At 44.8% G+C, this 14,988-nt stretch overlaps 1 protein-coding gene across 1 annotated transcript in view; it reads left to right on the top strand.

Annotated features, from left to right (window-relative positions):
- The window catches only part of tyw1 (tRNA-yW synthesizing protein 1 homolog), a 212,019-nt gene extending 202,612 nt beyond the window's left edge, over window positions 1-9,407 (top strand). Inside the window, exon 16 of the mRNA XM_079673788.1 lies at window positions 7,705-9,407. Within this exon, the coding sequence (XP_079529914.1) occupies window positions 7,705-7,926 (222 nt within the window). The 3' untranslated portion in view covers window positions 7,927-9,407. The remainder of the gene's footprint in view (window positions 1-7,704) is intronic.
- The last annotated feature ends 5,581 nt before the right edge of the window (window positions 9,408-14,988 follow it).

The raw sequence follows: 14,988 nt of genomic DNA, 5'->3' as shown, positions 1-14,988 counted from the left end.
ATCGCCCTCTCTCTTCTCTCTCTCTCTCCTCTTGATCGCCCTCTCTCTTCTCTTGATCGCCCTCTCTCTCTTCTCTTGATCGCCCTCTCTCTCTTCTCTTGATCATTCATCATCATCGGTGTGTCTCTGTGTGTGTGAGAGAGAGAGAGAGAGTGATTGAGTGAGTGAGTGAGTGAAGTGAGTGAGTGAGTGAGTGAGTGAGTGGTCTGTCCGTCTGTCTGTCTGTCTGTCTGTCTGTCTGTCTGTCTGTCTGTGAGAGAGTGTGTGTGATAATTGTTACAGCTCAAATGCATTGCAATGACTTCCATGTTAAAAAAAAGACTTTACAAAGCTGAATATTTTTAAAAAGTATAACATATTTTGAAACATTAGAAAGTTTCCCATCATTTGCTGAAAAGGCTGAATAGTTTGATATTTGAATGGTTCCTGCAGCTGAAATTAGGCTGAAGGATTTAAATAAAGATATTACATGTAAGTAGTAGTGAATGAATGTTTACAAACACCTGTGTGTGTAAACCCTGCTCTGATTGGATGATGACTCACGTGTGTGTGTGTGTGTGTGTGTGTGTGTGTGTGTGTGTGTGTGTGTGTGTGTGTGTGTGTGTGTGTGTGTGTGTGTGTGTGTGTGTGTGTGTGTGTGTGTGTGTGTGTGTGTGTGTGTGTGTGTGTGTGTGTGTGTGTGTGTGTGTGTGTGTGTGTGTGTGTGTGGCTCCAATCTGCCCAGCAACACCATGACAACCAACTGCAGCACTGAGTCACATAAGAATGCATTGGGGATTATATCTGACAATTTTGCCACCTGTTCAAAAACTATGGCTCTTTTTGGGATTTGTGTGTAAAATGTGGAGATGGGAGCAGTTTATCTAAAGTGTAGTTCTCTCTGCTCTGAAGAAAGATCCGAAACAATTTAACATGGGAATCAATTGGGAGCTAGCTGGACTTTTTCTCTATTCATGCCCTCAAGAGGCATTTTGTTTAATAGTTTTTCTTATTTTTTTTCTTATTTTCCAACCAAGGAGAGGTTTTCCTACGTTTTTCATGGAAAAATATGTCTGAGGAGTGTAGGGTTATGGAATTATGGCAAGTTTAAAACATTTTTGGGGGAGAATTGTAAGCACTGCTCCACTCTGTTTTGAGATCAAAGCACTCTAGAGTTAATGAGCTGCTCCCATCCACTCTAATGTAAAAATCTGAAAAAGGCCTGTCTGCTAAGCTCCAAACTAAGTTCAATATCTCAAAAAGTTTAAAAGATATCAAAATTATTTTATACAAGTTTTATAGCTGAAGGTATTGTGATCATTTGAAAGTTGGAATTAAGTATCTACCTGAAATTATGTGGAAGGAAAAGCATTTTTTCCGCAAAGTGTAGGAAAAGTGGATTTGAAGGCATCTCCCATTGACTTCAATGTTAAAAAAAGAGTTTAAAAAGCTGAATATTTCAAAAAGTATGAAATATTTTTGAAAAAGTTGAACATTTCTCACCAATTGCTGAAAAGGCTGAATAGTTTAATTTTTGAATGGTTTCTGTAGCTGAAAGTAAGCTGAAGTTATGGAGAGCTAAAGTATTGGCTGATTTGAAGGCTCTTCCCATTGACTTCAATGTTAAAAAAAGAGTTTAGAAAGCTGAATATTTCAAAAAGTATAACATATAAAAAACAGCATTCGCACTAATAAGGGGAAGAATAAAGAATTGAAGTACTATAGTGGAATGCTGTAAACAGCATTTGCACTAAATATGTTTATTTTTACTGTTGGGTCACTCATTACTGGATCAGATGCTCCATGAGACAGACACTGACGCTGTCATTAGAGAGCTAGGAAAAAGAGAGGCTCCGTGTATTTTATTATTATATTATATAGAGTCCTTATTCATTTGTTTTAAAGCTCAATAAATAGCAAAGAAGACCTTTGACTGGCACTATAATTTTGTCCAGAAGATTAAAACTTGAATAAACGTTGACTGGCGGAAAACTCTGCCCGGTTCCCTCGGCTCCCACCGCGGAGAATAAACAGAAGGGCAACCATGACAACCATGCTTCTTCGCTGCTTTTGTGGAGGAAGTTACAGCGCCACGTACAGGCTCCTGCATATGTACTGCAGCTTCTCCAGCGGTTGGAGTTAAACGGAGCTGCCTCGTGTGGACAGACACTATCCGGTGAACATTGCGTGTGGACGGAAGCTTTTTTGCGATTGCATTTGCGTTAATCCTATGCGTTTAGCGTATGCGTCCTCGTGTGGCCGGGGCCTCAGACTATTTTAAAAAAGTGATTTTAACATTGCACAACAATGAACTCAATGTGTGATTGTTATAGCTGGCGCGCTAACCAATCAGAACAGACTGGGCTCTGGTTTCAGACAGAGGGTGAAAAGAGGAGCTGTAGCACAGGCAGTATGAGAACAATAAAGATCTTTTTGAACCTTAATAAGAAGGAAAATCATACTCTGTGAGAAATAGGAATAAAGTGAAATAACTGCCAGCATTCATCTATGCAGCTAGCTTCGTTATAAATAATTATACAATCTGCATTCTGTAAAGTGTTTATTCTAAAATGCAATCTAGAAATTCACTTCTGGTTAAATGGACAAAATGACTTGCGAGCAAATGTATACACAAACCACATACTCATCATCATTACCTTCTCTGTGATGACACACACACTCACCAAAAGACAAAAGAGATGTTTAAAAAGCCAGTTATTGACTTAATTATGTTCATCCTCACACACCAGAAAGGACACAATCAATATTGCACAGAAACCATTTCTATCTTACTCTTTTGTCCCCATTTTCTTTTTCCATCATTCAAAAATAAACCACAGGACATTTGTGCAACTGCTTCTGACACCTTCAATCATTTGCACCTCCTCGCCTACAACTGTCAGTATTTCTTATTATACACGCTCACACACACTCTCTTCACAGATTCCCACTTCCTGCCGTCAGTCACGCAGATTGCAGTATGAGTGCTTGTTGCTCTGCAGCAGCATCTCTCTTCTGCCAGCTATTAGCTCTGTCTGAGGCACGTGAGAAGAATGAACAGCGTTTAGCACTCACTACGTCTTTTGAGGGTTTTTGGCTTTTTTTTATATTGGCAACCATAAAGGCGTGTCCGAGAATAACCAGAGCAGAAGAGCTTCTGTTTCAAACACACGCTGTACCTTCAATTATATATATTTTTTCTCCAAGCTGCGTCTTTCAATGTTTTCTTTATTTCATACAGTATGTGGCTGCACATGCCCTTAAAGGTCCCATGTCATGCTAGTGGAGCCTCGCAGATGGGGGTGCTGCAGCCCCCTCAATTTGTACGTGGTTGACGTGGCGGAGCCCGGGCGATGCTGCAGAGACACACGTTCACTAAGCCGATAAACTATATTCAGTCACAGAGATCTGCTATTTTAAAGTAAAGTCAACACATATCGACCCTAAATATTGTTTATATTAAGAACGAGAAAGGTTTAACATGTGCGAGGGTGATGACTTACTTACTCAACATTTCTGGGCAATAATACAAAATACAGCAGGGCTTTTTTGGGCTCCTGCAAATAGTGGGACATTTTTTTCGTTATGCCTCCTGAATGTTTTTGTGCATTGCAGTCTCAGAAGGTAAAGAATAAGCTTTTATGTTAACTTACATAACTCAAAAGCTTAAAATGCATCACAGAAAAGTGCAGATCAGTATAATTTTGAGAGAATATGTGTGTCTGCAAGTTCTCAGATCTTCTAGCTCCAGTTGGATGATATCACTGGTGTGTGTGTGTGTGTGTGTGTGTGTGTGTGTGTGTGTGTGTGTGTGTGTGTGTGTGTGTGTGTGTGTGTGTGTGTGTGTGTGTGTGTGTGTGTGTGTGTGTGTGTGTGTGTGTGTGTGTGTGTGTGTGTGTGTGTGTGTGTGTGTGTGTGTGTGTGTGTGTGTGTGTGTGTGTGTCAGTAGAAGCTGCTGGATCGCGTCTTCCGAGTAAATTGACAGAAACGCCGACACCTCCTCATCACTCCACCGCTCCCATGTTTTCTTTTGTGTTGCCATAAGTTCGTCTCTCTCCGTTGGTGCGCTGGGCTAATGCAAGCAAATAAAATGGCGGCTTCACAAAACCTTTCTGAGTTTTACTGGGCGTGGTTTGCAATTCGCCCAGCCAATCAGACATTGTTAGTGTGGCCGACACACCCACGAACCATTTCCTGCCCAGGAAAGTACTACCTCGCTAACAGGGACTATCCGGAGGTGAAAAGGTTTGCGCGAACTAGGGACTAGTTCCAGATCTTTTTGGTGTGAAACCAAATCTCCCCCTTATCGGCCTAGTTCTTGGGAAAAGTACTCCGGTGTGAAAGCGCCTATTGATGGGCATTCCTCTAGCTCTCTCACCCCTCATTACTTTCTCTGCCATGCTTTTCTCTCTTGTATCTCCTCTCTTTCATCTCTGCTCCCCCCTCCACAATCCTTTCCCCCCTTAATCCTCTCCAATCCATCCATGAGTCTCATTTCTCTCAGAGGAGGCTGTAATAAAACAAACGTCACAAACCTCCCAGAGATAATCCTTAATCGATTTACAAATCAGTACACCTGTTGTGTGTCTGAGTGAAGTTAACCCTTTTTGCACCCAAATATCTTGTCAGATTTATCAATAATACTAACCACAAGAAACTAATGTCTCTAAAGGTGTATCGTTATTGCTCTTCCATCTGACGGATCATGACACTGAGTTTTAAGCAGTTCAAAGTGCTACTCCCAACATGTCCGCAACATTGCTGCATACACAACATATCAGTAGAAGGGAAAAACAGAAATACCTATTATTATTATTATTATTATTATTATTATTACAAGCTAGTGCAGAGCCCGTTCGGCATGTGCTTCTCCTTCTTTTGTTTAGAACCGAGTATATGAATGCAATTTTAGTAGCAACACTACAGTGTAAGCATAATGAGGGAAAAAGCTCCAATGAATGGCCTCAATCAATCAGTCAATCAATCAATCAATAACTTTAAATACTTTATTAATCCCTCTGGGGAACTTGGTTTTGTGACAGTTGCAGGGGGTCCTCCACAGCACAGAGACCGTCTGAATACTCAGGCTCACGGTGAAGACATGATGAAGACTCAAGCTCATGATGAGAACTCAGGGTCATGGTGAAGACTCAGCCTCATGATGAAGACTCAGGTTCATGATGAAAACTTAGGGTCATGATGAAGACTCAGGGTCATGGTGAAGACTCACGGCCCTTCTACACTACAGGCATCAAAAAATCTTGAAGCTGGGCGTGTCTGAAGCTTGGCGATTTTTTGCGACCAACAACCAATCACATGAATCTCCCGACCCTGACATACAAAGCAATAGCAATGTTAAAACGAAGTAAACTGGATATAAACTCTCCAAATAGGCGAAAAACCTACCAGTTTCACCCACTGTCTCTGCCACCTCCCTCCATGCCTGGTTCCTCCGGTTTGTATCCCGGTAAATAGTTCTGGTCGTGAAGAACCAGGTGATTTGCTACCGTAATATTTCGTTTGGAATATGAGGAAATGAACTGCGGTCTGGCTCTCCCAGCTTGCACGCGGTTTGATTGGCTAGTGCTTGCACTGGCGGGATTTGCATAAACGGGATTTGATTGGCTGATGCCAAGCATCGAGCCTCAAAAGTTGAACATTGTTCAACTTTTGATGCCGATAGATGCTCGTGATGCTTGCAAAGCCATGCCCTGTTCCCCACAACGCAGTTCGGCGAAGATTAAAAATCTTCTACGTCACCCCATTCAAGTGAATGGGCGACGCGTTGAAAGCATTTTTCGATGCCTGTAGTGTAGATGGGCCGTCAGGCTCATGGTGAAGACTCAGGCTCATGGTGAAGACATGATGAAGACTCAGGCTCATGGTGAAGACTCAGGCTCATGATGGAGACATGATGAAGACTCAGGGTCATGGTGGAGACATGATGAAGACTCAGGATCATGGTGGAGACATGATGAAGACTCAGGCTCATGGTGAAGACATGATGAAGACTCAGGCTCATAGTGAAGACCCAGGCTCATGGTGAAGACTCAAGCTCATGATGAAGACATGATGTAGACTCAGGCTCATGGTGAAGACATGATGAAGACTCAGGCTCATGGTGAAGACTCAGGCTCATGGTGAAGACATGATGAAGCTCTCATGGCAATCCTTGTCAGACCAAACAGTCTGGAAGCCACAGATTGAAACGTTGATGAAAATGTTGTTGATGGAATCCTTGTTGATGGAAACGTTGTCATGAGATACAGTATATCCATGTTTTCATAAACACCAACGCAGGAAGGCAGGTTATCCTGTGCTGATGTTTTTGTTGTGGCTGCTTCAGCAAGCCAATGTGCAACATAACATACGTATACATGTCCCCGTTTAACGTCAAGTGGATATTGGCTTTACACTTTTTTTTGGGTCAACTTCAACGGACAGTCTAACACACACACACACAAAATACGTATAAGTATATTTAATAAATTGTTCCCCCTTTTGGGAACCAGTTTCTCGGTAAATGTCTTAACAGAGCAATGCCAGAGTGGAAAGACTTTAATTTAATTTCCTGAGAACAGAAGGGATGTGAAGGTATTTCATTAGTTCTCTGTGAATGTGTGTGGTACTTTACAGCTCATTGGCACGTATAGAAGGCAGCTCCTGTGGCGCTCGGTGAACGATCCGTCCTCACTGATCCTCAGCAGAGATGCTGTCAGTAAAAACAACCGGCACAGCTTTGTTGCTTAGAGATTGAAACTGTTTGCAGAGATGCTGGCTAAACAAATATCATTACCAGAAACATTAACTCCCGATAGGCGCCGCTTACATTTCCCCCCCCCCCCCGTTTCTCAGGCCTCATTAGCTATGCAGTGGGTTTCTCTCCTCTAATGGCCGAGGCAGGCGCAAGGCATCTTAAGGCTCAACGATGTGATGTCCTCAGTGGGACGTCCTGCCTAGGAAAAAAGGCTTTAACTTGTCAGATAAATGTTATTCCTTTTTTATGAGTGTTTTTTGTGTCATTTTCAGTTGCTGTTTCCCCTGAAAGTATGTGATGTATTATTGGCGCTTTCCCCCTCCCATGTGAATTGCAGCAAGATGTGTGGCTCTCAATGAGCGAGAGCATTTTAAAGAAGCAGGCTGCAGGGCTCACTTGGGGGTCTGGCAAAAGCAGCCCTGGACCTGAAGGAGCTTTTAGATGTTAAATGTTGAGAGGGAAAAAGCAAAGCATCTGTCCCCAGGGATAACTATGCACCACGTTGGATGCAGTCAAAATCAAACCCATGAGTGAATGATCAAACTAAAAAAGGCTCAGAATGTTCTACACCCCGCTTCAGAGGAAAGGTTGTGCTGTACCTACTGTGCTCGCTCTCTGTTCCTTCTCAGTCTGTCCCACCTGTGCAGCCCACAAAGTCAACATAATAGTGTATCAATTGGAAGGCACTGTTGCATTCTGGGAAATCAAAGGTCACACTTTTTACACCGTGCACTTGACTAGGGAAACGAGCAGGATCAGAGATTCAGAATGTCGTCAGAGGCTTTTCCCTCACTGTCCAACACTCAAACCGCTCTGCAAATACAAACGCACGCACACACACACTGTGTGTAATGAACGGCTGAAAGCAGCTCATAGGTTAACGGGTGCCAATCTGTGTAGAGACGTGTAAAACCAACGCTCGCTCAACTAACTCCTTGTTCCTGTCTCTCTTCTTTGTGTGTTTTCAGTTCAAGGTGGAGGGCGAGTGGTGGACCTGGATCGATTACGAGCATTTCCAGGAGCTGGTCCAGGCTCAGGAGGAGAGCGGGGGGCAGCAGGGCTTCTCCGCCCTGGACTACATGGCCAAGACCCCCAGCTGGGCTCTCTTCGGAGCCACTGAGCAAGGCTTCGAACCCGTTGACACACGCTTCCATCGACGCAACAAAATCAAAGACATTTCAGGATGCTGATAGATGTGAGAGAGAGGTGGGATAAAAAGAACGAGGACTCGCCTCCATAGAAAAAAATAGGGATCTGTTTCTTTATCCCAATCCTCTTTGAGTTTCAACGTTTATATACAGTAGCTGGAAAGCCTTTTCATTGACTCCACATTTTCACTTATACTCTCTCACCCTCTTTCCATTTCTCTTTCATTTAGATCTTTCATTTTATTGGCTTGAGATCCAAGATCTGCCAAAAACTGACGGTCTATTTCACTTCGTAGACATTCCCCTAACATTCACTTTTTGTGCTTCTCTCGCTTCCTATATGTACACAAATCTTTGATACATTCCTTTTTTTGAAGGGGTCATTACTATAAACGTCAATGACTTTGATATTTTAAACTATCTGGCTGCGATTGGGAAGGTTAACACTGTTGAAGCAGATATCTTGAATGGTTTCATCATCATCATTTCTGACATTTGGTTATAATCCAGCTTCTAGTTATACAGCTCAGGACATGATTAGCATATCAGGAGGAGCTCTTCTCCTCATGTTGTCTGAGGGAGCTCTTTCCCAGACTCCTCTCCTCCTCATTAGGACTGCCCGTGTTTGTACTCCGTGGTGAGGCTCTCCAGCTGTAAGAGGAAGGCTTCAAGGCCGCGTCTCCACTGGGAGTCGGCTTTATTACCGGCTCTTTTTGAGGAATCTTTGTGGATTCTTTTTGCAGGTCCAACAATCTCAGCTTCGCTTGGTTTCCTTCCTTTTGCTTAGGTGCTTTGCAGTAAAGACAGGTGGTTCTCCCATTACGATAGGTCAACTGTGATTATTAATAGAAGAAAAGTGGGCAAGGTTTTTAAGGAATCCAACGTTGTTGATAGAGATAGCATTTTGCAGTTTTTGAGCTAAATGACTGATGAATGACAGTTATGAAAAGGCATTAGTAGTTCTGATGTGATCGTGGTTAAACATACTAAATGTAATGCAATGGAGCAGTGCAGTGCAGACTTATTTTTTTAGGCTGACCAGGAAGTAACCATAAAAAGGGCTCCCTCAACAAAAGTCAATGGGATTTCTCCATTGGATTTTGGAATATTGCAGAAAATAGGCCCTGTGTTAAACACACATTTCTGATACTTCACACGTTTTGTTCAGCAGGATAATCTCCAACTATTAACACCACTTTTTTAAGCGTAAAACTATCGCCTGAAGTGAACAGCTAAAGCATGGCTTTATGTCACCACGGCTAAGCTAAAGGTGGCTAATGGGGGACGTTTAGTGGGGGAAGCCTTTTCTGATATTGTAGTGAATACAGGTGTATAATTCAAGCTTATTTCTATGTCATTTTATTTGAATGTAAATTGAAATGTCAATGTTGAAGTCCGTTTTTTTATTTGTTTGGATTCAATGTAAATCCAGTTGTCAATGTTTCGTTTTGAACTGTAAGATCTCGCTGGGAGAAACAGCTGGTGTGGGGGATAAATCACTGTAATAAACACATGTGCAACAATCTGCTCTGTCATTTGTGAATGTCAGAAGCAGTACATGAACAAACGGAGAACATGTGTCCTGCTGTATGTCTTTCTACCTGTCCCTTTTTTTAGTGGCGGCACAGTGGGAAGTTGACATTTGGAGACTACAGTAATTGTGAGGAAGCTGTGTGGGCGGCACTTAGAGCCCAACACAAGAGCTCTGACTGAACGAGAGAGGAGGCAAAGGTGAGTTCAACAGAAAAACAACTCTACCCGAGCTCCAGTTGCACTCTTTAAATGTAACCTTGGTCATGGGTGAAGGTTTTTTTTTTGCAACATAGTAATATCCTGTAGTATAATACGATATACATTGAAGAGAGGGCTTGTATTTGGTGATTCTAACAATAAGATCATAACTGAGTAAAGCACATAAACTGGCTCTGCAGCTGCAAATTGTATCATCGCCATTTTTCTCTCCGATGTTTGTTTTGTCCATAAAGTAGTAGAGTGCCTCGTCCACAGGAAATGTATATACTGTAGGTTTGACCTTTGCTTTGTTTTCTGCCTCAGTCAGAGCTGTGAAGGCATGAACAACTCACATCTGCTGAAGCTGAAACTATAGTGTTCACAACGATTCTGCTTATTCCTCCGATTACTTCAAGCGACATGGAATATTTACTCCAGTTTTACATTTAATGGGTTAATCTGACTAACATAATCATAGTTCTTTCAAAATACAACAAATGGATTGAAAGAAATACATTAAAATACAACATATGGTCAAGCAAAGGAATCACATTACCAAGTTTGACCCCATCTTCCTGCCGTAGTTCCAGCGTGGATATGACCTTGCATCCACTGCATTGCAACCGGCTCAGGAGACATGTATATTACACTGACTGGAGACCAGTGGACATCAGTAAGAACCATCCCTAGCAAGTATTGGCCAAAGGGTGGTACTACACTTACATTCTACTCCGTGGTCTCATTCGGCCAAAAAATACTTTTTCCCATTGACTTACATTGGGACGATCAGGGTATAATTATTTCTTTGCTGAATAAAATATCTAGTATGAAAACAAATAGCCCTTATTCAAATCATTAGGGTCCTAAAAATTAAAATGCGCTAAAAACTGTATCATTATCGATTTTCCCTCTCTTTTCATTTGACTGAGCAGAGTGGGAGATCAGACGTGCAGCTTAAGGTGAACTTGAGGGCACACTCTCGCGTTGGGGCCTCGTACGGGTACTATACATCTCCAGTCACTCCATTTTAGGCTTAATGCGCCATAGAGCAACTACATCCATTTGTTTTTATACATCCATGGAAATAGCAGACAATGTCACCATTGTAGGAACATAGATTGCTCACTATATGAAAACTACCATACAGGCAGAGGCCCTGTAACCCCCCCCCCGACAGCAGCCTTGTCGATGTGTTGGAAACTTGTCTGAGTTAATGCTAATAATTCTGAAATTGTCAAAACTAAGTTGACCCTCCAATTTCTCTCACCAGTTTGTCATGCACTTGTTTAATTACAACACCACAGGTATTTGTTTATCTCCCCCAAAATACAACTAAATAATAATAAAATGTTCTGAATCGATTGAAGCCACTTCAATAAATGATGTGCTTTGAATAAATCTGTCTGTTTTTTACATCTTCTCTTTGATAAATGGCGGTTGAAAATGGATGTTTGGCTTATATAATATCAACTATGTTTTTAATGGGTTTATTTGTTGTAAGTAGCCTATAGGAGTCTAACACAGACTGATTATCCAGTTCTACAAAAAGAAAAGCCACGATACTGTGCTTCCCTGCCTCCATGGACCAGCTGATGGATGGCAGAGCTGCACACAATGAGAAACATGTGTACTCCCAGGTCGATAATACAAAATGCTTATTTCAATCCTAGCCGCAATTTTGTCTAAATGGCTTTTGTTCTTTATGTTAAAAAATAAAGTAATACCAGAGACGACCATCATCCTCAATGCGAAACAGAACATTTTGCTTCTCATCGTCCAACAACTTTGACAATAAACAGCCATTAAACAGAAGAAGTGAGCTATAAAACCTCAGCATGCATACAGGTATAAACTGTCCCTCGCTGGTTTGTCAAAGATTGGCATACTTGTGTTTTCAGTGATGAGAGAACACACTCCTCAGTGGGGACACCGTAGAGGATTGAGGTTCTATTTCGTATATGGCTTCGCCCTCTAAGGCTATCGCTATTGGGTAATCCCCCTGCGCCCCGGCGCAGCACTGAAAAACGTGTAGTCCACGCCCACCCGCAAGGTGGGCCCGACCCTCGGGCCTCCTTCCGGTATAAATAGGAAGGAGGCCCGGCAATCTGCTCCCTCTTTTTTTCAGCAAACCAGCAAAGTTACTGAAGCAGAGCAATTGAGAATCATCATGAGCAACAACTGCGTCCGTGGTTGTCCCTCATGTGGCTCTGGGTTCATAATGAGTTATGACCTGCAGAGATAAAAGCAGTATGCGAATCCTGCCGGGGGTCAGAGCACGCGTACGCGGCTCTAAACCAGCAGGTAGCATGCACACACTGCGCTCGTCTCCCCTCGGGCGACAGGAAGCGGAGAGCGGACACTCTTGCTGCTGTGGCCGAGGAGGACGATTGGCAGAGTCGGAGCAGGGTGCCAGCTTGGCGGCCGAACATGCTTTCCCCCTCTCCGTCACCACAGCGCGGCGGCGTCTGTTACGGAGACGGCCAGAAAAGTGCTACTGGACGCTCCAATCAGCCCGGACGGGCTGTTCGGACCCCAGTTCCACGCCATGGTGGAGTCCATGAAGACGGCCGCGGAACAGGTGGACGGCATTCGCCAGCATGTACAGCTGGCTCCTGTCGGCTGAGCTGCCACAGCGGCACCAACGCCCGCAGCAGCCGCGGCGTCCACGCCGGCCAAAGGAGGCCGCAAGCGGAGAGACGCCCACAGCAACCGCCTCGGCGGCTGCAGGGGCTCCGTCCCACGTCTCCGCTCCCCCGCCACCCCAGAGACAGGGTCTCCCGGCGGCGAGTCAAAGGGGAGTGAGGCTCCCCCGCTCCTGGTCTGCTCCACGAGAGCCTCCGAGGAAGCGGAGCCGGTAATTAAGCCGGCTGCCACTAATCTGTTGATTAAGTAGACAGCAGGGCTCCCTGCAGAAGCCTGCTGGTTTTAACCTATCGGTTAATAAACCTGCAGAGCTCGCGGCATTCCTCTGTCCGAGATACGCCTCCTACACACGATCATAATAAACCCATGAGCGCTGGTATAACGCCTCATGTGGACAGCACTGCACACACCTCCACTCATCCCCTGAGCGTGTACACGCCTCATGATGACAGCCGGAATGAAACGCAGCGTGTGGAGGTTTCCTCGCAGCCCTTTCCCCTCACGGGCAGCGGCGGCAAGGGCAATGGCGTGGCTCGTCACCATGACGACCATTACAGCACATCACATAGAAGCCAGAACGGGGGAATGAGCAGTATTCCAGGCTGAGTGCCCCCAGCGGCAGCGCCCGCAGCGCCACGGCGCCAGGGTTCGCTGCAGAAGCCTGCTGGTTTTAACCTATCGGTTAATTAACTGCAGAGCTCGCTAATTAAGCCGGCTGCCACTAATCTGTTGATTACCAGCAGGGCTCGCTGCAGAAGCCTGCCCGTTTGAACCTCAGTTAATAACCTGCAGAGCTCGCGGCATTCCTCTTTCCGAGATACGCCTCCTACACACCGTCATAATAAACCCATGAGCGCCGTTATAACGCCTCATGTGGGCAGCACTGCACACACCTCCATCCATCCCCTGAGCGTGTACGCGCCTCATGATGAGAGTCGGAGTGAGACGCAGCGTGTGGAGGCCCCTGTGCAGCCTGTTCGGTCCAAGCCCACCTGGGCTTGCCTCACGCCCTGTGTAAACCAGCTGCCTATAACCTGTCGGTTAATAGCCGGCAGGGCTCGTTGCTAAAGCCTGGTTTTAACCTGTCGGTTAATACATTTCAGAGCGCGCTAATTAAGCCGGCTGCCACTAATTTGTTGATTAGTAGACAGTAGAGCTCGCTGCAGAAGCCTGGTTTTAAGCTATTGGTTAATAAACTACAGAGCTCGCGGCATTCCTCTGTCCGAGATACGCCTCGTACACACGGCCTTAATAAACCCATGAGCGCCGTTATAACGCCTCATGTGGGCAGCACTGCACACACCTCCATCCATCCCCTGAGCGTGCACACGCCTCATGATGAGAGTCGGAGTGAAACGCAGCGTGTGGAGGCTCCCTGGCGTGGCTCGTTGCCATGACGACCACAGAACATCTCGAGCATGTGCGCCCGCTCTTAGTGTTTCTCAGAGTGGCAGCGCATTTGTCTGATGGACAGATGAATGAGCAGGCTGATCAGCAGAGGATACGTCCTGCAGTTCGCCTCTCTCCCCCCCCCCCCCCCCCCCCGACAGTTCAAACACTCCTGTCCTCCCAGAAGCTATGTCTTGCGCTCCAATCCGAGCTGCTGGAACTCCTGTTGAAAGAGGATATTTCCAGGGTTCCTCAAAGGGAGGAAAATCAGGGGTTTTCACTCCCGTTATTTTTCTAATCCCGAAAAAGACTGGGGGAATGAAACATCCTCGATCTGTCAGTATTCCACATGCTGACGATCAAACAGGTGCTGGAATGTTTTCACCAGGACAACTGGTTCACTTCCACCTGAAGGATGCATACTTCCACGTACCCATCATCCCGAAACACAGGAAATTCCTGCGTTTTCCATTCAGGGAATATCAGACCAGACAATCGTCTGCCGTTCGGATATTTCCTGGCTCCTCGCATTTTGTGTAGAGAAGACTGGAGCCACTACACAGAGGAGGGATGAGAGTTTGGTTTTTCTCTGGACGACCTGCTATTTGCTGGCTCGCTCCAGGGAGGAAGTCGCTTTACAGACGGTACATCTCGTATCGCATCTGTCAAAGCCTGGGTTTCATAATAAATTGGAAGAAGAGCTGTCCTCTTCCCTCTCAGACAATCGTTTATCTGGGAGTGGAGTTAAACTCAGCCAGCATGAGAGCGCGACTCTCGCGTTAGCGAGGGGAGGAACTGACAGCTCTCCTCCGGCGTGTCACAACCCACACAGCCCTCTCCGTGACGCAGCTGCTCGGCGTTGGTGTCAGCTGGTCACGTTATGATCCCCTTGGGTCTCTTCCAACAGGGGGACAATCCAGAGGTGGTTCATTCGCTGCAGAAGCCTGCTGTTTTAACCTATTTGTTTATAAACTGCAGAGCTCGCGGCATTCCTCTGTCCCAGATATGCCTCCTACACACTAGTGATGGGAATTCCGGCTCTTCTTGGTGAGCCGGATCATTTGGCTCGGCTCACCAAGAAGAGCCGGCTCTTTCGGCTCCCCAACGGCTCTTCAGTTTAGCACATATTATAACTTTTATAATTAAATCAAATGTAGCCCTGTTTTGACTAATGAATGATGTATAGGCTTATGTGTACACATATATCACTTAAATTAATCAATACATCCTTTGTACTGAAGTATTCAAAAGTAAAAATAACATTTAAGTTTAATATAAATGACTTGCTGTGGCCAAATGTTTTCATTGCATTTACAGACCCTTGTAACTCTCTGATACCAC

Source organism: Notothenia rossii, assembly GCF_949606895.1.
Source record: "Notothenia rossii genome assembly, chromosome: 4".
Lineage (NCBI taxonomy): Eukaryota > Metazoa > Chordata > Actinopteri > Perciformes > Nototheniidae > Notothenia > Notothenia rossii.
This window is presented reverse-complemented; position numbering and strand designations above follow the sequence as displayed.